This window comes from Ambystoma mexicanum, chromosome 3q, assembly GCF_040938575.1.
Source record: "Ambystoma mexicanum isolate Mex_15411 chromosome 3q, UKY_AmexF1_1, whole genome shotgun sequence".
Classification (NCBI taxonomy): Eukaryota; Metazoa; Chordata; class Amphibia; order Caudata; family Ambystomatidae; genus Ambystoma; species Ambystoma mexicanum.
The window spans coordinates 928,195,779-928,218,754 of record NC_090926.1 but is presented as its reverse complement, the minus strand read 5'-3'; the positions used below and the strand labels follow the sequence as shown (position 1 = coordinate 928,218,754).

At 45.9% G+C, this 22,976-nt stretch overlaps 1 protein-coding gene across 1 annotated transcript in view; it reads left to right on the top strand.

Annotated features, from left to right (window-relative positions):
* The window catches only part of LOC138583120 (cholesterol transporter ABCA5-like), a 3,134,767-nt gene that overhangs the window by 2,119,012 nt on the left and 992,779 nt on the right, over positions 1 to 22,976 (top strand). Inside the window, exon 23 of the mRNA XM_069655080.1 lies at positions 4,125 to 4,238. Within this exon, the coding sequence (XP_069511181.1) occupies positions 4,125 to 4,238 (114 nt within the window). The remainder of the gene's footprint in view (positions 1 to 4,124; positions 4,239 to 22,976) is intronic.

The window sequence follows — 22,976 nt, the reverse complement described above, 5'->3', positions numbered from 1 at the left end:
CTCCTCCTCCCCCTCAGAGACCTCAACTTCCACCTGGATGCTTCTAATACCTCCTCTGGGCTCTTTTGCAACCTCTGCGACACCCTCTCGTTCCATTCTCCTCTCTGGTCCGACACACTCTGCTGGACATATCTTGGATGTTCTGATCACCTCAAACATCGCCCTCTCACCACTCTTCTCTCTTGGACTGACTACTTCCTGCTCTCCTCTTACCTGAAACTCTACGTCCCTCAGGCCAAGCCTTCCACTGCACTGCCACCAACCTTCTCGGCCATTCGGCCCATGAAGCATGTGTCAGTGAATGCCTGTGCCGCTACTTTCTCTGCTCCTACGCCTGCGGCTGAGTTACACTCTGACACAGCCCTCTCTAACCTGCATCTTTCTATCTCCAACACTCTGGATGTCTTTGCCCCTGTCATGAGAATCCGTCTGAAGCCTACCTCCAAATTTAACTCTTGGTATGACTCCGACCTCAACGCACTGAAACGCAAGTGCAGGGTGGATGAGAGAAAGTGGAGGGCTTTGGGCGTATCCTCTGACAAACTGGCCTGCCACCTGCTTCAAAGGCATTAGACTCTCTGTCCTGTAAAGGTAGAGAGTCCACATCCAAGCCTGTGTCTATGCGGTCTCTAACAATACGGTCAAACTCTTTAAAATCTGCAAGGAGCTGGCCAATCCTTCTGCTGTCTCCACCTCTCTTGTTACCTCCCAGGCCCTCTGTACGGCTCTGGCTCCTCACGTCACCACTAAAACTCAGGACATCCTGTCCTCTCCTTCCTCTACCTCGCCCTCTCTTAGCCCCTCTCTGGCCGCCCCTCCCCCTCCTCCTCCTTTCTCCTATTTCTCTCCGACAAAACCTGACAAAGTTTCTAGACAAGTCCAATCTATGAAAGTGTCCCAACAGATGTTCCCCTGCTCCTCCAGAACCATCAAGGACGACATTGAGACCCTCACTCCAGCCTTGACCGATTTCTGCAATCACTCTTTCGCCACTGGAACTTCCTCTGTGTCCTCAAGCACTTCTTGTGCACGCCCTCCTTAAAAAGCCTTCTGCCGATCATAATAGTCCAGCAAACTACCACCCGATCTCGATCACTCCTTTCCTGGTTAAACTCCTGGAAAAGCTGGCCATCTCCCAGCTTACTCTCCACACTGAATCTTTTGATTGTCTCCATGACCATCAGTCTGGCTTCAGAGCAGCCAGAGGCACGGAAACTGCCCTCCTGAACATCTGTGAAAATCTGCCCACTAATCTCTATTCTAACCTTCCTTCTGTCCTTATCCTCCTTGACCTTTCCTCTGCTTTTGACACAGTCAATCACGCCATCCTGATCAATCGACTCCTAGAGAACCTGGGCATCACCGTGCAGTCCTTGGAGTGGCTGTTCTCCTTCCTCCTGGACCGACCCTATCAGGTCCAACTTGGGGCCTTTCTCTCATCACCTCTCTCTCCACATATGGTGTTCCCCAGGGCTCTAACCTCTCACCCTGGCTCTACAATGTCTACTTGGCCCACCTTTTCTCTACCTTCTCCTCTAACTTTCAGTGTTATGCAGATGACATTCAGCTCTCCTTCAGGCTCCCCTCAGCCGTCTCTCCTCTCTTGCTCATTCCTGACCGTCTATCCGCGATTCAGGGTTGGTGTGTGTCCAACTATCTCTGCCTTAATGTCGGTAAGACTGAGATCCTTCTCATTGGAACTCCTGCTCCCGCTTTCCCTCTCTCACTCTGGCCGCCCTCCTTGGATCCTCTTCCTTCGCCTTCCTGTGAGGCAAAAAACGTTGGTGACATCTTCGACTCCACTCTCTCCTTCTCCCCTCACATCACGGATCTTGCCAAATAAGGACCACTACCAGCTGCACCTCCTCAGGGATATCCTTCCTTTTCTCACTTTCCCTCAGAAGCTCACTGTTTCCAGAGCCCTGGTTCTCTCTAGGCTGGACTACTGCAACATCCTCTTTCTCAATCTGCCTTCCTCTACTCTCCACCCTCTGCAACTAATCCAGAACAGGACTGCAATACTTGTCCTTGGCCTCAAGCCCAGGGACCGTACCTCTCAGCCCTGCAATCTCTCCACTGGCTCCTGGTGGGTGCAAGTATCAAGTTCAAGACCCTCTGCATCATCCACAAGGCCTTCTGCAGCCAGTGCCTGCACTACATCCAACTCTCTTCCTAAACACCTTCCTTCTCGAACACTTCGCTCAGCCACCTCAACTCTCCAAGAGTCAGAGTGGGAGAGAGCCTAATGGGAGTTCACGGTTCCCAGTACAACAGTAACAACAGATGACTGGGGCCTAGAGAGTGGAAGAGAGCCTAATGGGACACAGTTCCCAGTACAAAAGTAACAACAGATGACTGGGACCTAGAGAGTGGAAGAGAGCCTAATGGGACAATGTTTTTGGTACAACAGTAATAACAGATGAAGTGGACCAAGGGAAGGGACGCAGACACACAGTAGGGCCAATCGCTAGATGGGAGAGCTTTAGAGTTGCACTGAGATAAGTACACTATGTAGACGGTTAGTTGGAGGTACACGCAATGGCTGGGAAGTTTAATAGAGAGCAGTAGATGCTGCTCGCCCTTTGCAAACCGTTCCTACTTTTCAGTCGCTGCTGCCCCTTCCAGTCGCTGCTGGTCGACGACTGTGTCGCTTACTCACACTCTGCGCTGCTACCCCTTCGTCACCAAACACCTGCGTCGCACAACACTGCACCCTTAGCCAGCTCAGGCTTTGCCATGGAGGTTCCGGTACTCACTTCTTAAAGGATACGCTGCGTGGGCATAGAGCAACATGCTACGTTCGATCGGCCAGCATCTCCTGTAGACTTGCGACACACAACACTGTGCCCTTAGCCAGCGCGGCTTGTGCGACGCAGGCTGCACAATTGGGTCGGTTGCTTTAGCAGTACAGTGAATCAATTGGAAGATGTATGTCATCTACTTCGGATGTGTGTGGAAATGACCACTTTGCATGACCATATTTAGGTAACTTGGTGTATGATTGAAATACGATCATAGCAAAACACTTCTGGCAACAATGACTTATCCACAAACATTTGTCCTTAACTTTGGCAGTGATAAAATTATGTTTTATAATGTAGAGAAATATGGATTTAAAGAACATTACTGAGCTTCTCACTATGCCAGAATATTTTTTTGGTCTCTGCTAGTTTTGCACTAACATGAACATCTTGTGTTTATATATTTAGATTATGTATGCAATTATTGTTAGTGTGAAAATGTACATGATAACTGTAGCACACTTTATACAAATACAAAAATACATAATTCGATTTTTCTTGATTGACCTGTTTTAAGAAATACCATAAAATAGAAACCTATATAAAATGAAAGCCAGCTGTGCCTTTACAAACACATGGGTCTGTGCATGTTTTTGAGCACATGGTAACATAAGTAATGCTAAATATTTCTGGGTTTGTATATTTATTCTTGGTAAACACCTCTGTCGATCATCCCCCCTTTTATTGGCAATGCCCTAAATCAGATTCTAATATATTTATTTGTATAATCAATGTGAGGTAGTTGTTTGAATTCATATTTGCATCATACAGATGGTCTTTGTCAGGACAGACAATGCTTGGTGTAAACAATTCACCATGGATTTGATTGAATGTATTCTGAAGACAGTGATTTATGGAAGTTGACCAGGCTCAGAAGATTCTCAGGCTAAAATGTTGTCTTTGTCCCCTCATCTACATACTACTCTGGAATACTAAAAACATAAAACTATCCTTTCATTTGTGAACGGGGTACTGCAGAAACGGTTTAAAGGGTAGTACAATATAATCTTTAATATCTTCAATCATTTACAGGGGTATTAAAAAAATGAAACTGTTGTTAATAGCGTGAATATTTCAAATTTACATATTCTGGCCAGGCCAGTCAGGTTCTGTTTAGGAAAAACAAATGATCCATGCCACTATGAACGCTCTTTTGCAGACCTGGAGTTCTTCTTCATGGGTATTACTCCTTTTCAACAATTCTCAAATTAGCATTCAAGAATTGTGGTTGAAGAAAGAAATTATATGTTAGATTTAATGTTAGATCAGAAGTGTTTATGTTCATCTACAAGTCATAAATTGTTTGTTTTTTATTTCTCTTAGGAAATCACTGAGACAGTTTTCAAACTAGAGTTGTATTTTCAAGCAGCTCTGCTGGGAATTATTGTAACTGGAATGCCCCCATACTTTGCCATGGAAAATGCAGACAGCCATAAGGTAATATTCTAATAACACCATGCTTTTTTCACAGACCAACCCCGTTCGACATCCATGGGGTCCAGCTCATTGCAATTTTCTGCAGCAACAAAAATGCTCAAACTGCGTCAGGTTAAATTGCTACTAAATAGGCGCATAATAATAATTAGTATTATCCTCGTCAAACACAAGTCAATTTCAGATATATTGCGGCCGGAGCACCAATGATGCCAAGCCCCACATATCACCTACATGATGTAACTCCCTTGGTGAGATATTTGTTCAAATGGAAGGCACAATAAAGACATTAGAAATTAAATTTTGGAAGTTTAGTCACTGCCTATACCCTTTTAAGCATAAATGCACATGTACATGAACATGTATGATTCAGAAAGCAAATGCATGTGTTGAGGTAAAGCCACAGGAGTGATTAGGAGGAATATTAACTACATAGGTAGGGTGCCCACATGTTCTGGGTCTGTGAAGAGTTTTGTTTTTTCACAACAGCTCCCCTGTACGTGTTTTAACCAGATCTTTATTTAGCAGTTCTCATATACAAATGTACGAACTTGTTTCGTTTAACATCTCCATTAATACATCTTCATTAATGCATTTCAAACCATACAATTTCAGAACTTCCCGTCAAACCCATGTTTTACCTCTCATGTATTGTTTTCTGATAATTTTTGATTCCTTGTGGATCCCACCAACTCCCTCCTCACAGGTTGTTTCTCTCTTGGGTAATATACACATCAGTAAATCTTCATCTCTCGGGTATATCATATTCTGACAAAATGCCTTGTGTATTTAATCCATTTGGGATATACATTTGATACAAGTCCTTTAGGTACTATGCTATAAAGGGTGATCATGTCCTGCTAAATTCTCTCAGTACCATCACCACTACAGTCATTCTTTCCATGCTAAAAGCCTTCCATGTCTTTTACTACCATTGTATGTCTAACGTGGCTTGTTTCTTACACCATTTTTGTGCTATATACATTGATTTGTTCCTAATAATTAATTGGAGCATAGTGTGTGTACCCTCCCTTACAACTGTTTTCCCCTCTAAGGTGGTATGTTCAGTAGTACCATTGCTGGTGCATGAAATACCTGAGGCATAATTGAGAGACCTATTTAAGATAAGCGTTTATTGTTGTTGCTGCAAAGTCAGACCACTCTAAAAATAATTCCAGAAAGATGAAATAAGTCAGTATGGAGCTTTGATGGAAAAGAGTAGAAGAGACTAACACTGTATGAGGTGACATGCTGCTGACGATAAATCATCTGAGTGGAAGAGACAACTGTTCATGGGGTGACTAAATTACCTACCCTACACCCTCCTAATCCTCCCGTCTCTGGACCCGTCCTCTTTCACTGCGGTAGGAGTGATGCCCCAGAAGAAAAGTCTATTTCCACCACTGTCTGTTCGCTAAAGCAATAGTTTTGGTTTATTGGTGGCACACCTAATAACCCAAACAAAAAGAATGCCATGCAGTGGCGCAACACCATTGAGAAAATTGGGCTCTAGCTCCCTCCTGAAATTTTGGGCTTTGTTGACTCTACCTGGCTCCATGGGTGGCGCCAGCCCCTGGCCACTTTGAGGCAGAAGGCCTCTTTCGATGTGTTGCCAGCCAAAAGCACTCGTTAAGGAGCGGCATCAGCATCAAACATGCAGAGCACAGAAACCTATCCATGCGATATCAACAGACTCACTTTGATAAAGCCAGTCTTAACTTCTGGTCTCAGCTTTTAGATGGCCCACCTCTCCAGAGATTAGCATAGCACTATGAAAGTAAACAGCCTCTGAATTGGGGTGAAAGGTACGACTAGTGGCCAAAGGGAAGGTGAAATAGCTTTTCAGTTTCCTAGCTGGGCTCAGGGAATTCAGAGGGAAATGGGAGATGGGCTGGCTAAAGATGTGTCAGGGCTGGTGGGGTCTCATTTCTTTTTGATGTTTGGGGCACCCATTACTTATTGGAACAATGGTCCAAGGCACCTGTGGAGTGCTTAAATCAATAATAAAGTCAAAATAATGCAGCAAGTAGGTTCAAAGCTGCAGATTATCAGTAGGTTTCTGTGTCATAAGACTGCCAACATGGGGGCAGCTACTTGGGGGCCCATTTCAACTGTAAAAGGTGAAAGGCCCAGATGCCATCCCTCAGGGGGAGACCGAAAGTGCAATGGGTTTGTTGGCCCCACTCACAATCCGCTTTCAAAATTGTCATCCAGTCCCTGCTGGGTTGACCGACAGAGCCGTGACCAGACAGAACAGGACATGAATGTTAAACAGTGCCTGGGCTTCTCTGTTAACAAAGCCCTGCAATTACTAACATAAAACATTTTACTGTTAGCACCTGCATTCATATGCATACATTTTTAGGTAATTGAAATCGTGATGTGGGGTTAGCATTTGCATGCCAGATGAGTGATTAGAAGGGAAGTGGTGACATGAGACATCTCATTCTCACAGCAGTCCATAATGAAGTCAGAAATGAAGGCGAGAGGTAGCTGCTTGTAACATTGAAGCTTCACCAGAAAAGTCTCATTCGAATGTGAAAAAAAGTTAGATGCCCATACACAAGTAAGTTTGCTCCTCCCTCACAACCTCTGAAGTTAGCGCCTCTCCCAACATTTGCAGTGTTATTCCCCACCCCTCATTTCCCCACCTCCCCCGGACATTTTAGCCTAGGTGCACCTCTGACGCCAGGAACCCACCTCCAGTGCTGGTCATTGGGCTGGCCCTCGTCAGATCCGAGATCTGGCACCAGACGTGTAGCCAGATCTCGGGATGCGGCCAGAGTCAGCCGCCCCAAATCCCTGCTCTGTGTTGTGGAGAAGGGGAAAAAAAATGACCGGATCAAACTGGAACTTCCTCTGGTACCCCCATGTAAGAGGTCACAAGAGGAAGTTACAGTCCTCAGCCACGACTCGGTTCATGCATTTATTTATGCAATGTTTGGTGGATACATGGAACCAGATTATTTATTTATGCAAAGTTTGTCGGATACCTGTATCCGACAAACATTGCATAAATAAATAAATATACAGGTATCCGACACACATTACATAAATAAATACCCCTATGAAAACGGTGGCACACAATGCAGCCACCCAACTGCTTTCAGAGGGGAGCTGCAGGAGTTGTGCCAGGTGGGGTTCAAGTAAAGAAAATGTTGCTTATGGCGAACAGAAATCACCCTGTTTGAATATTATCCAAGAGGGAGTTTTTTAAATAAAATCGGAAGCAAATTGTGCATTTTAAAGAATATTTAGTCAGCAACACTGGTCAAAACTATTAACCGTATAGTGAAGTTACTCATCACCAGTGACATGCAAGTGGTTTAAAATGGAATTGATATATAGTTTGGAAAAGAAGCAACATGAAAGAAATTGGGCAGTTTTAAACTAATATTTTTGGCATTTCCTCTGATCAGAGGTCAACTGCCACCTCCGCCCCCTTAACCCCGCTTCCTTGGGCACCGCCCCCCCTAAACGCTGCTCCCACCCCGGCCCTTGTGGGATCCTCCAACAATTATTTTTCCATTTCCACCACTGCGCACCCCTTAATGAAGTGGCTCCCAGGGCACCTCGATTTAGGGGTCAGGCTGAACACACATTCACATAAAACACTTTCACCCATGCATCCATCCACCAGTTACACAACTCCATGCATGCATACATAAAACCAAACACAGCATTGACACAAACACCAACATGCACGCATGCATTCATACATACATATACATATTAATTTGATTTATTTAAATACACATATATAAACATTTAATTTAAAATTAAAAAAACTTACCTTACCTCCATGCACCCTTCAAAAGCATCCACGCAGCCGACACGTAGACATGCTGCCTGACAAGAGAGAGCTAGAAGGAGCTAGAAGGAGGAGTGAGAAGTGAGTAAGAAATAGCAGTTAAAAATAATAAAAAGGTGTACAAAGGAGGCACTAAAATTGAGAAGGAGTAAAGTGATTGAAGAAGTATGGAGGAATAATATGCAAAGGAGGGGACGCTTGAACGAAGTCAAGAGAGTATTCTAATGGATTCCTTCCTCCTACAGATTCTTCATCCATGATGGCTATCTCACAGCATGACTGCTCAATAGAAACATTTTATGCCAGGGGCGCAGCTCTGCATTGGCTCTACCCGGACATCCATGCACCCCACGCCGGACAGAACGTGGAGGTCACTATATGTTGAGGTGCTTTGCCCCGTGACCTTCGTTCCTTTTTCTGCGCACTCTGCTAGCTTCATGAACACAGCTTCATTGACTCATTTTTCTTCACGTTTTCGAGACACGCTGAAACTGTCAAAGGCTCGGGTTGTAAACCCTGTGGCAAATGCGGGCGTCAAATATCAGTTTCTGACCCCCCACAACATTTGCCTATTCCGGGTCGTGTCAATCGATGCACCCCAAGGCACTCCGTGAACGGGCAGCAAAACTCTTTACCTTTCTCTATAGGGATAGAAGTGACAGATGGACTCTTTTGAGGTTGCCAGGTGGGGAGCTGCAAACCGAAGAAGGGTACCTGTCTTCAAGGAGGGGTTCGCCTTCCTCCCTCCATCCCCTTGCATTTGCCGCCTAGTCCCGCCTGCACTTGTGCCCTCCCACTCCCCTTACCACCTTGTTCATGCACTTGTATGGTAGGATTGTCACAAGGCCAATATAACTGTTTTGCTGCTTTATTTCTGTTGTTTCCATGCCCCTCCTCCCCCTGCCCCATCTTGTCTTGTGTCAACTGGAAACACTTGTGTATAGGTGCCATACAAGTGTACAATAGATAAATAAATAAAAAGGACAGAAGAAGCACTGCAAGAGGTCTCGTTCATCCAGCAGTTTGTCAAAAACCATTCTTCGTCTTCGAATAAGAGCAGTCACCGCTCCAGGGAGTGCTCTCAAGAACAGATGCCCACAGATTTTTATTTTTATTTTTTTTTTTAATTCAATCAACTTTTCAATACAACCAAGATATTTAGTCATAAAAGAATTAACATTCCTTTTACATCATAAAATACATTTACAATACATATATAAAATAAATTCATTCACATGCAAGATAAAAGTTGTCTTTTAACAATTTGTTGTCATGCTAGACTATTCAACAGTCTTGTCCAACTCCAAAGCATTCAGAAATCCAACAAGAACAATTTGAATAGAAGTCGAAGGTGCTGATAGAAATGCCGACCAACGATCATAGTCTTCTAATAGACCAAGATTATGACAATGTTTAGAGAAATGAATTCTTCGAAGAACCATGACTGCAGAACATAGCAAGACTATGTGTTCCAATGTTTCTTTGCATGAATGATCTATACAAAATCGGCAGAAGTTCTCTTTCGTTGGTATTATTTTGCAAATTACCTGTACGTCTCTCATGGGCCACAGGTTAAGGTTGAAACGTAACATGGCTGTACGATGAGTAGGTGATGGTGCTTTCCGCAAATAATTTGCCATTATATGCATTTTCTTAGGTGCAGTTTCTGTGTTTGTAATCCAGTCGTGTTGATAGATCATTGCTTTGGCTTTGTTCGGGTTCGATATTAACATTTCAATTGACACATCAGCATGTGCAAGCACATAAATGACACCTGTAGTCCATTTTTGAACAAATTGATGCGATGATAAAAACAAATATGCAGCCAGAACTTTCAACATTACATTAGAGGATGTTGAAATAGGACATTTCCTGAAAAGTTTACATAATCGCCATTGATAGAAGGCATACAAAGAAGTCAGTCCCAGTTCATACCGCAGCCATGAGATGGGAGTTGATTGCGGGAGACATAATACTTGTTTCCAATATTTGGCTTCAAGTTTATCTAACCGCAATCACGGTAATTGTGCACCTGTTTCTAGTCCATATAACAAACATGGAATGACTTTTTGATTCCAAAATAAAAGCACAGGCATGAGGGAAAATCTGCCATAATGCTGCAAGATGATCTTAGTCTGCGATATGTCTGTGACCAACTTATTGTCAATGCACTCCATCTGGCCTTTTGCTGCGATGGTACCTTCAAAAACCATGCATAGGTATTTATACCGGTTGACTGTCGATAATTTGACTTTAATTGACCATGATATTTGAGGTTTCTGAGATTTTGCTGGTGCATAGATAACTATTTGCGTTTTATCTGTATTGATCTTTAGTTCATTTTGTATAATGTAGGTTTCAAAAGCAGATAGCAGCTTCTGAAGAGCAATTGAGGTCTTCGAAATAAGCATAAAAGCGTCTGCGTAGGAGACGGCTTTGATTGGCTGATTGTTGAGTTCAGGTGAATCTGAGCATATGTTGAGAAAGGCTTCTTTAACATCATGTAAGAAGTAGTTAAAAATGGCAGAGGCGAGTAAACAACCTTGTTTAAGGCCTCAAAAAGAAAAGAATGGGGACAGACAATAGTCCCTCTAAAGTGAGAATAATTTGGATCGATGTTTTCGAATGAAATGCATAGATCATGTCATACAGGGTGTCTGGGCAATTATCTTGTTGCAATTTGGACATTAATAAAGAGCGAGAGACTGAATCAAATGCACAATTTAGGTCAACAAAGGCAAAATAGACAACCTGTTTAGTGGCATGACATTGTGCTTTTAGTGCATTTAGACACATCAGATTTACTGCATTGCCCATACCAGCAACAAACCCTGATTGGTTAGGGTCACAATGCTTTTGAGACAAGGTCCAGATATTGAAGTCTCGTAATACTAGTCTAGCAAACAGTTTGCCCGGAGCATCTAATAGGGTTATTGGGCGATAGTTCTGTGGTAAGGACCTACAGCCTTTTTTAAAAATTGGGACAATGAGTGAAGTTGTCCAAGAAACTGGCAGTCCTTTGGTAGCTAGAATTTGCTGGAAGATTTTGAGTAGTATCAGTGCCCACCATGTTGGATTTGTTTTTGGCATAAAATTATGGAGCCCATCTGGGCCTGCAGCTCGTGAAGAACTGAACTGTCTAATGAGTTCCTCCAGCATAAGTACAAAACACTTAACTTTCCATGAGGCAGTGGTTTTTATAGTATAGTTTGTATTTTTAAAGGTTTCATCAGTAAATAGATCAGTATAATACTGAACCCATTGGTGTTCATTGACACCTGAGGACTGTGCCATTGCTTGGATGTCTCGAGAGTGATTGTTCAACAATGCCCAAATTTCAGAGGAATTTTTACTACTCATCGCTTGCAGCATAACTTCACTGTCTTGTTGGAAGAGAAAGGCCCTGCGACCGCGAATCCAATTCAAATATTTGCATTTCGCGGCTCTAAGGGCGGCTGGTTTATCTACCGAAGGTGAATTACAGATCTGTTTCCTTTCACGCCGGTAATCTCAGCGTCTCGTTTTCACCGATTCATTTTCACACGGGTATGACAAAAGGCTTGGGGTCCAATTATGGTGATTGTCTTTATATTTGTCCAAAATGTGCGTATATTGTTCAGGTGCAGGCTTAATAATGTTAACATCTATTGCGTTGTTCAATGCCAAAAGCTTTGGGTCAGACCATCGAAATCGAGTTTTAGCACAGTTGACGGCAATGTTCTGTTTGGACCATTGTTTCATGACATGAGTTTGGTCTATCAGCCACCTCCATTTGAGAATTAGGAGATTGTGATCACTCACTTTGAAGGTAAGTAGTGACTGAAACATATTAATATCAACATGAATATAGTCGATGATGCTGGCTGAACAATTTCTATGCCATGTCGCTTTGGCAGGAATATCTCCTACAACTGCACCATTGACCCCACAGAAATTACGTTTGGTCATAAATGCAATCCATCTCTCAACTGCCAATAGCTTTTGGCCTTTCTTCTTATTGATAGTCAAGATTCAAATCCCCTACAATTATGGTGGCTGTTATATTCGATGTACTCTGTATCAAATATAATAATTTGATCAGCTCTAGATAGAATATTTTATCAATCATCCCTACTGGATTACGGTAGACATTTACCAGAGCAATAAAAGACTGACGACAACACATTTTTACCAATTGAAGGAAGCAACTAAATGAGGCCCATACAGAAACTAAAAAGCCTGCACTTATTCTAACTGCAACTAGTAGCCCTGAAGATGGGCGACCTTGATTTGAGCTCTTGGCTGGTAATAGCAAAATTTCATAGTTATCCCAAACTGGTTTAGTTATCAGCCACATCTCCTGAAATGCAAATATATCAAAGGACTCAGAAAACTTTGTTAAAGACCTTTGGAGATGTGAATTACCACGAGTGTTCCAGCTCACCAGTGAGAGGGATCTCAGATTTCCCTCAGTTAGTGGTTATGTACTTCTTTCATAAGAAGAGTTTGTTTGCATTTCTGCAGCTTTATGTGACATAGCATCAACCTGCTTGTATTATTCCTGCATGGGATCTTGGGCAAGTAGAAAACCCAACTCAAATAAAGTCATTTTGGCTTTCCAAATGGTGTTTAATACCACAACAGATGGTATCCACAATCAACTATTGATAGATCAATATCCGATATGAACTGTACTTGATTAATATATCCTGTTTCAATATCTTTGAGTTCAGCCACATCACCAAAAATGTTTAGAACACTGCTACGATTTAGGTCATGAATACCAAAAGGCCCACCATGACATTTTAAGAAAAAGGTGTGACATTTACTCGTTGCTAGATTGGTCTGATATGATTTGATGTCGTGAGATACTTTATTATTCACTTGTTTCGGGAGTATATCTTCCACACCTGAATTAATTCTCACATTTAGCGGAGGACGATCATTAAACTCCACACAAAAGGATTGTGTACTATTAACCAAATTAGAATTTGTTTGAGTCATTTGTGAAGGTGGGTTAGGAATTATTAGAGGCAGCCTCTTTTGCAAATATGCATCTATGGCTTTCCTGATGTTTTCAAATGAATAAGTCACATCTTTCAATGCCGAAAGCTGCTTCTTACCCACACCAAATTGTGGTGTAGGCTCAACACTGATAATATCATCATCATTCTTCAGATCTTTCTGTCTGGACTTCTCTATTACTTCAACCAATGCATTTAACGGTGCATAGTCCAGACCAGATGCACAAGCTCTAAGATCGTTTTGTGACGCCATTGGGAGAGAATTGGCTAAAACAGGTATTATCAAGACATTAGCCTGATGCAAGGCAGTAGCAATTGGTGTAGTAGCAATCACAGGGGGTACTGAAGGGGGAGTATGCAATGGCTTCTTAGTTTGAGTATTTAAAGGGGCTATCAAAGCCCGAAAAGCCCACAGATACCTTCCCCACCAAATTCTGCACACCGGAGGAATGGGAATCCTTTAGGCTTAAAAAGCTTACCGTCTTCGCTGAGGCGCCGATGGCTTTGGCATTAGATCGCGCAAGTGCAAGGGTAGAGGGGAAGGGAAAAGTGCATGGGGGAAAGGGAGAGGGGAAAGTGCAGTACAGGGTTATTAGCATACAGCATACAGGATAAATAACAAGGGCCAGCTGGTGGCAAGTGCGAGGTAAGTGCAGACAAGTGCTGGGAAGGGGGGCTGTATGGGTACAGACACAGTCCCGTAGTGCAGGGGTTGCCGTGGAGGCAGTGCAGGGGAGAGTGGCTGGGCCGAGAACGGTGAATGGCCCAGTTGCAGATTCAGTGCAGTTTCAGTAGTATTAGCAGGGGAGAGGGGGAGAGAAAGCGGAGGCAAAGAGGAAGGTTTTGAGGTGCTTCCGGAACCGGAGGTGGTTCTCCTCAAGTTTCAGGGTGGTAGGAAGGCTGTTCCAGAGGGAGGCCCCTGCAGTGGAAAGAGATCTGCCCCCAACTCGTTGTTTGGAGAAGCGGCTGACCCTGAGGGAGTTGGAGGCGGATGAGCGAAGAGCTCGAGAAGGAAGATATTTAGGAAGAGAGAGTTGAAGGTATTTTGGCCCAAGGCCCCAGACGGCCTTGTGGACAATGCAGAGGGTTTTGAACTTGATCCTCGCAGTCACTGGGAGCCAGTGTAGTGATTTCAGTCCTGGAGAGATACGGTCCCTGGGCTTGAGGCCAAGGACAAGTCTTGCAGTCGTGTTCTGGATGAGTTGCAAAGGGCAGAGAGTAGAGGCGGGCAGATTAAGATAGAGGCTGTTACAGTAGTCCAGCTTAGAGAGAACCAGGGCTCTAGAGACAGTGAGCTTCAGGGGGAAGGAGAGGAAAGGAAGGATACCTCTGAGGAGGTGTAGCTGGTAGTGTGACTTCTTAGATACGTCGGATATGTGAGGAGAGAAGGAGAGTGTGGAGTCGAGGATGACCCCAAGGTTTTTTGCCTTGCAGGTAGGAGCAGGAAGAGGGCCCAGAGAGGCCGGCCAGAGAGCAGCAGGGAAGGAGGGAGTGGGAGTGCCGATGAGTAGAATCTCAGTCTTATTGGCATTAAGGCAGAGGTTGTTGGCGGCACACCATTCCTGGATAGCAGAAAGACAGTCAGAGATGAGGGAAGGAGAAGAGGAGGCCGAGGGTAGCCTGAAAATGAGCTGGGTATCGTCCGCATAGCACTGAAAGTAGGGGCAGAGAGCGGCGATGTGGTGGGCGAAAAGTGCCAGATACTGGTTGAACAGCCAGGGAGAGAGGTTAGATCCCTGGGGGACACCACAGGTAGAGAAGAAGATGTCAGAGAGGAAAGACCCCAGTTGGACCTGGGAGGGTCGATTTGAGAGGAAAGAGGTCAGCCACGTCAGAGCCTGACCAGTGATAGCGAGGTTATCACAGAGACGGTTGAGCAGGATGGTATGGTTGTCATGATCCCTGCTTCCAAGGGGTCAGGACTTGCCCCACGACCTTGGAAGCAGGCCCATAACTCTGATCCCAGGAACCAGCCAGTCCCTATTGGGACCTTTTGGACCTTGTCCTGGCGCCAGTGGCGCCAGGCTCATGAAGGTGACTGGTCCCGGCACAGGAAGCGCCGAGCTCATATTAGATAAGAGTGCTTGGTGGACCTACCTGTAGCAGACCATGCTGCTTACTTGCCAGCTAGCTGGTCTCCTGATCCTTCTCTGCCTGGGACTACTTTTTCTGTCTGGGTGGAGCGGGAGCCACTCCCTGGAAGCAGAGCACAGGAACTCTTCTGGAAATCTGGAACTCTTTTTCTTGCCTGGGTGAGGCCGTGGAAGAAGACGCCTAAGCACTGCAGAAGGCTATTTAAACCACACCCGATTGGTTTCACGTGCTTCGTGTTATTCTGCATCTGCAGCAGGACGCTCACCGTGTCAGCTCCAGGAAACCTCTAGCTCCAGATCCTGTGAACACGAAATCACCTGCTGGGATCCAACCTTCGGTCTTCAGCAGCTCCTGCAAAACAAAGGCACAGGTTAGGCAAAAGCAAAGGCAGCGCATCTACTTACCTAATCCAACGGCAGCATCCAAGGCGCCTTTTTCAGCCTTTCTCTTCCGGCATCCGACATCTGCAAAGAGAAAGAACATCGGTCAGTAATATTTAACTACAAAGTCTGCTTACCTGTGTTACGCCCGTTCCAACTCAGCTCGCGCTGCATTCCGGCACCTGCAAGACAAGATACATCGGTTAGTAACGCTTAGTTACAAGACTGCTTACCTGTGTTACGTTCGCTTCCAATCTGTTCGCGCTGCACCTCGGCACCTGCAAAGACAAAAGAGACATTACGGTGCATTCTACAGCGCTAGTGTAGTCTTTCTACTTACGTGCCATTAGAAGAATAATCTTCACCGCCACAGCATCTGAAAAGAAAAAGACATAGACTTTAAAGACTTAAGACCTTTGAAAGAGAAGAGAACAATCTAAAAGGAACTTAAATACTTACAAGGCACGCTTGTGCAATAACGGCGTCTTCGCTCTCAGCTAACCCTCTGCTATCAAGAGGCAGAGCTCGCATCCAGTGAAGCAACTGGACCCAGCGCCCCTGCACAAGACGCAGGATGGAGAGCCCGGGATTTACCTATCTAAGGTAAGCGCAAGTATCAACCCAGTTCCACGGGGAAAGAAAGGGCGGGGGGGGGGTGCTAGGAACTTTCCCGACCTTCCAATCACTAATACCTTGGTTTACCCTTGCAGACACCTCACTCTTCAGCTTAAACTTTCGGTGAGAAGGGGGCCCTGTCCGGGAGCAAAACAAACCCTGCGCCTAACACTGAAGACGGTATCCCCACCAGATCAAGGCCTGCGCCTCCGAGGGAACCAGGTGAGCGTTACAATGGTTGACAGTATCAAAGGCAGAAGAGAGATCAAGCAAAATGAGAACACATGGAATGTTAGAGTCAAGGTTCGAGAGCAGGTCCTCACGGATGTTCTGTGCTTCTGGCAGCTCTGAAGCCAGACTTATGGTCATGAAGACTACCAACACATTCAGTATGGCACTGACACCGCTATTGGAGCCCACCATGCTTGCACGAGCTGGCAGAGACTATGCAAAAGCTTGCAACCAAATGCCTTTGGGCTCTGCCATGGCTCCTACGGGCATGGGCCAGTTTCTATGCTGCGCTGCACCGTCTTCTGACATTGGTCTTACGGCTTTGGCCTCATTCAATAGAGCCATGGGCACAAAGATTCCTTGGGATTATGCTGGTTCCTAGGGGCCTGTTGATCTCTCATATGGAAGGCATTTACAATGAGGAGGGACATCCAATCCCTTTGGGATGGAGCCCTCTCACCCTATAGATGTTACAGACTTCACGGCGGAATGCTGTGGGGCAGAGGGAAACTTGAAAGATCTTGCTGCTGATTTGCAAGAGACAAGTTCTCCGAATTCCTCTCTAGGATGTGACATGCTCAGTGCACCTACACCATGAAAACCAAGGTAGTTGACACCCTATGGTTGTCTGCTCCTTCACAACCTATGGTACAATACTGACAGACATGACATTCTCCAGACTAGGCAGCAGCACATATGTTCCACATGTGCAGCCTGTTACACAGCGTGGGCTTCTCCCTGAGGTTCAGGAAGTGTCAGTCGTCGCTGTCCCAGTCCCTCCGATTTATCTGGGTTCGTCTTGGACACTCCCTGGGTAGGGCAAGGCCTTCCCGCCTGATAAGCATGGGGCGAACATTTCAGATAGTCTATATCCTGCAATCTCAGGAGAGGGTTTGACCTCAGCTTTCCTCTGCCTCCTGAGTGTTATGATGTCCAGCATTACTGTAGTGCAGTATGCTTGGCTGTGCATGAGGTCGATTCAGCAGATACTCAGTTGTCTGTGGTCTGTTTCAAGGACGTACCTCAGATCATCTTCAGGTCTCATGTAAAGTATCCAGCGATCTGGATTGATTGTCCTTGAGATACAACTTTTTTAAGGGGTGCTGTTTCGACAACCCTGGCGGCAACTGCCACGATGCATCCTTGAAAAAATAGGGTGCTCACCTGCAAGACTTATCGGTGAGCAATCTGTGGTCTCCAACAGAATGCCACAAACACATCAATTTGCTGGAATTGAGAGCAATCAGGCTGGCCTAAGTTGCCTTCATTTGTTTGTAACAGCAAGACTGTCCTTGTCCTGACGGACAACACAGTGGCCATTAACTACCTCAACAAACGAGGTGGGGTGGCTTGCCTCTATGCAGGCAATCAATGCGACAGTGGTTCTGGGCTCTGAAGAACTGCATAGAGAAGAGAAGGTGAAGTTGGGAGTAAAACCATCCTTCCTTCTGAAAATGTGGCCTATGATTTCCATCTCTCTCAAACAATCTATCTTCCTGCCTTGTTTCCTCTACCTCATCTTACCAAGGCAGAGGAACGATTCCTTCTGCTGGACCCTGTGTGATGCCATAAGACAGACCAGGAAAGATGTTACCAAACAGATCCTATCAAGTTGGATCATCCTCTGCATCTCTGAATGCTATGAATTGGTTGGTATGGATGTACCTTTGTGTCTCAGGGTTCTTTCCACCAGACGGTTGGCTGGCACCTCGGCTCTGCAACATGGAATCCCTGTTCTGGTTAATTGCCAGGTGGCTAAATTGGCTTCTCTCCATGTTTTTGCAAAACATTTCTGCTTTAATTCTCAGTCAAGACAGGATGCTTGTTTTGTGTCCTGGATCTTGTCAGCCGCTAAAGGCTCTACCCAAACTGGAGCATACGTGTCCCACTCAAAGATGACTGATGCGTACACCCGCATCGGGTATGGTGGTACGTCGTGCCCGGAAGCATATTGAGGAATGGAGCTGTGCGCAGATGCGTCTCAACACTCCATGTGTTCTGAGCAGACGCTTCCTTCCTTGCCCATTCCGAGCTCCCTCACTGCCTTTCAGGCCTCCTCCTCTGCCTTCCTGATTTCTGCTGTCCTGACCTTCCGCTGTTTTCTGTTACCTGCATTCCTCTTCCTGTCTCCTAGCTGGTATCTTGTTATCTGTTTTTGTTTTACTTTTTTTGGTATGTTATCATTTGTTGTTTTGTCCGACTGCCACCTTTTGTGGGTACCTTCACCGTTGCATTTGCACTACTTCAAGATCCCTGAGCTACTTACTAGCTAATTGGAATTGTTTTCCCAGTTTGGCTTTTTCCTCCAGTTCCTCCTTCTCACCCTTGCAATTATTTGGCTAGTGGCATTTCATCATACAAGCAAGGTGGCTACTCTAATGCACAGGCCTTACCTCGCTATGCCGATGACAAGAAATGGTAAGGCCTGTTAATGATATTTTGGTAGAGCTGTTCTTCAGAGTTTTGTTGTTTAGGTGTGGTCGTTCCTCTCCTCCCTCCTCCATATCTATGTACTGCTACAGGAGTCTAACAAAGATGAGGAATCCATGGGAGGAAAGAATCCATTAGTAGAAAAAATGACTTGGATCTCAGTAATCTTCCTTCGAGTGGATTGTGTCCTCCAACGTATTCCTCGTCTTCGATGTATTCCATCCCGCTTTAGCTGCTTCAGAAAAAATGTTCGGCAGAGGGCGCTGTTGCGTCAATGTCGTCGAGTCGATGGTCCCTGGAAAGCCTCCGTCTAGGATGACATCATCGGGTATACAAGTAGCATGCGCGGCGCCCGTTGGCCTCAGTTCCGTTTTTTCGCGGTGCATGTTGCTTCAGAGATTCAGCGCACCTCGAGTTCTGTGACGCAGTGAATAATACTGATATATATCGATATGTCCTCGTCATCGACGCCGACTACGACCCCGCGATCGGGTTTCAAAAAGTGCAAATCTTGCGGTTCGAAAATGTCTAGCATTGAGTCGAGGTCCCGTGAGGAGAAGTCTTCTCGACGCGAAAGTTATAGGTCCAGGTCCCGAAGTGATTCCCATCGCTCGTCATCTTTGACGAAAAAATCAACGAAAAGACGCCACAGGTCCCCCTCCACCTCATCCCCAAAAAGGATGAAATGCCCCACGAAACATTCTTCCTCCGAAGAGTGGGAAGCATTCAGAGTTAAAATGATGGAGGTGTTCGAGAAAGTGAAGCCTCGGTCCACGCCTTCTTCTGAAGCCGGCCGGGAGCGTCATCGCTCTGACACTCACACGCCCTCGAGCCCGGGTGATCGAAGAAGGAAGGATCGAGAACCTTCTATGACGCCAAGTGAAAAAGACCACTCGAGTCGAGTCGACCGCTCGAGGTCACCGATGCGGTCCGAAACACAACGCACCTCGAAGGGCAAATCTTCGAAAAGTGCCTCAACGCCCTCGAAGCCAGGTCCGTCGACGACCACTATTTTGTCGGCGCCATCGACGCCTTTGTCAACGTAGACCCCGAAGCCCTCGGCGCCAAAGGTTCCAAAGGCTCCAGTTCAGCCAACTCAACCAGAAAAAGGAACGAAGAAGGCTGCAAAGCCTATAATGCCTACAGGGTCCACTAACACAGTTCTCCCACCTCTCCCAGAAAAGGTTTTTAAACCTCTTCTTAGGAAGGAATTTTTCAAGTCCCTGGCTTCAATTTTTGAGGAACAGGAGAGATCTGATGAGGAGAATGTACCCTGGAATATGGTAACCCAAATGTCCCAGAATGCCTGATTTCTGAAGAAAGCAGGATGAGGGACCTGGTGGAATCCTTTCATAAAGCAAGTGGCATTGATACATCCCCTGAAACAGATTTTGGCAGGCCAGAACCAGGGGAGCATGCCAGTCCCTCATACCGCCAACTTATGACAAAAGTGGTCGATTATTTAGGATGGGCTAGACCACCAACCCAATTCATCCAGGATGATTTGACTGACATATTGGACCATGGTCCCACCGAAGATCCAATCCTACCTACCTTTCCATGTAGCCTTGCAAAATAGGGTGACCAAAAATTGGGAGACTCTATTCCTCAAGTGAAATCAATCCCTTACTTCAAAATACTGCCCTGCCAGTAGCGACCCCAGCTATCTGTCTAAATATCCCACTCCCGAGAGTCTGGTGGTCTAGGTAGCCAAAGCTTCAAATAAAATGGCGTACCCTTCTATCCCTCTGGACAGGGATGACAAGTGTGTGGATGGCTGGGTACGCAAGTTATTTTCAGCTGGGAGTATGGCGTTAAAATCAGCCAACTCCACATGTGCCTTGGCAAAGTTTTCGTACACTCTGTGGGAGTGCATTGCAATGGCGACGGAGCACATACCAGAAGGTGACGAAAAGGACGGATTCCTATCCATTGTTAGAGATGGAAAGGAATCCCTTCAATCTGGTTTGGGCACTGCAGATAGTGTGAGCAGGTCCATGGGTACTAGCACGGTAATGCGCAGGTTGCGTGGTTACGGAAGTCGGGTTTCGCACCAGAAGTGCAGAACCGCCTTCTGAACATGCCCTTTGACGGGTCTCACCTTTTTGGCAGCAAGGCTGACGAGAGTCTTGAGAGGTTGCAGACCTCAAAAGCAGTTGCCAAGTCTTTAGGAGTTGCTATTGGGCAAACTCAGCCTATTCGTGCGCCAGGACAATTTTGGAGGGGACGATCCTATCGTTACTACTCCTCATATGGAAAGGCGAGAGGAAAGGCCAGGCAAAGGGGCCAGAAAAATGCCACTCGCGGTGGACGAGGAAAACGTGCAAAGCCAACTCCATCTGCAGGCTCTTTGCCATCACCGGCGGCAGCTACCGCCACAAAACCGCTTTGAGGACTTGCATCACAAGACACCAGTGGGAGGCAGGCTGTCACAGCATCTGCAAGAATGGCGAGCCGTTACTTCAGATGTTTGGGCTCTAGAAATAATAGCCTAAGGTTACTGCCTCCCTTTTCTAACGCAACCTCAAAGCAGTCCACCAGGGAGACACCTTTTGAAGTGTTCAGACCTGCTCCTACAGCAGGAAGTTCTATCCCTGCTGGAGAAAGGGGCTATAGAGCCAGTACCTGTAGCGGAGAGAAACAAGGAATAGTACTCTCCTTATTTTTTGATCCCCAAAAAGGACAGAGGACTGAGACCCATCTTGGTCTTAGGAGGCTTGAACAAGCTCCTCAGGAAGGACAAGTTCAAGATGGTTACCCTTTCTCAGATCCTTCAGGCCCTGCAACTTCAGGATTGGTTTGTGTCATTGGACCTCCAGGATGCTTATTTTCAGATGCCAATTCATCTCAAGCACAGAAAATACTAGAGGTTCGTAGTTGGCGACTCACACTATCAGTTTCGAGTCCTGCCATTCGGATTGACCTCCGCCCCGAGGATCTTCACCAAGTTAATGGTAGTGGTGGCAGCGCACCTCAGGAGAGGGGGGATTCACGTCTACCCCTACTTGGACGATTGGTTGATCAGGGCACGTTCTGCCAAAGAAGCACTGGATCATCTGAAAGTCACCTGCCACTTCCTCCACAAATTGGGCTTCTCCCTCAACTTCAAGAAGTCACAAATGACACCTTCCCAACAGCTCCAGTACATAGGGGCTGTATTAGACATATCCTTGGGAAAGAGCTTGCCTCCTAAGTTGAGGGCTCAAGACATTCTTCAGATGGTTTCCAAATTCTAAAATGCGCAAACTCTCCAGGCCTACGACTTCTTAAGGTTACTCTGCCTCATGGCATCCTGCATCTTCCTAGTGCCAGAGGCACGCCTGCGGATGAGATCCCTTCAATGGGCTCCTAAGACTCAATGGTCCCAGTTCTCAGGTCAAATGACGGATTTTCTTCAGATTCTGAACAAGGTTCGGCAGGATCTTCTGTGGTGGACAGAGAATATCCTAAAAGGAGAGCAGTTTTGGCAACCATGGCCGGAGATTATGGTAGTGACAGACGCCTCACTCATGGGGTGGGGAGCTCATGCCAACGATCTGATAGTCAGTGGTCGCTGGTTTCCATGCATTATCTAAACAAAAGAGGAGGTGTAGGGTTACTACCTCTGTGCAGAGAGGCAATGCAGCTGTGGTGTTGGGAAATTCAAGAAGGAATCTCCTTAACGGCAGTTCATCTAGCCAGGTAGCAGAATATGACGCAGACGCTCTGAGCAGACGCTCTGAGAAGGCAGAGCACGGTGTCCCACGAGTGGGAACTGGCTCAGTAAGTCATTCAAGAGATATTCGCCTTTTGGGGAACCCCTCAAGTAGACCTATTTGCGACCGGGATCAACCGGAAGTGCGAAAGGTATTGCTCAAGGTAATTTCCCCTGAGAGGAGCCCTAGGGGACGCGTTTGTGGTGAAGTGGATCTTCCCACTATTATACGCATTCACTCCGATTCCCGTGTTTCCTAAGGTCATCAGGAGACTGAGACGGTTCGGAAACCGCATGATCCTAATCGGCCCGGATTGGGCCAGGAGAACGTGGTACCCGGACCTTCTAGACATGTCCATCTGACCCCCGGTACGTCTTCCTCAGAGAGAGGACCTTCTCTCACAAATGGAGGGTCAGGTTCTCCATCCAGAGGTCAAGATTCTCAACCTTCACGCTTGGTATCTCAAAGGATGAGATACAAGG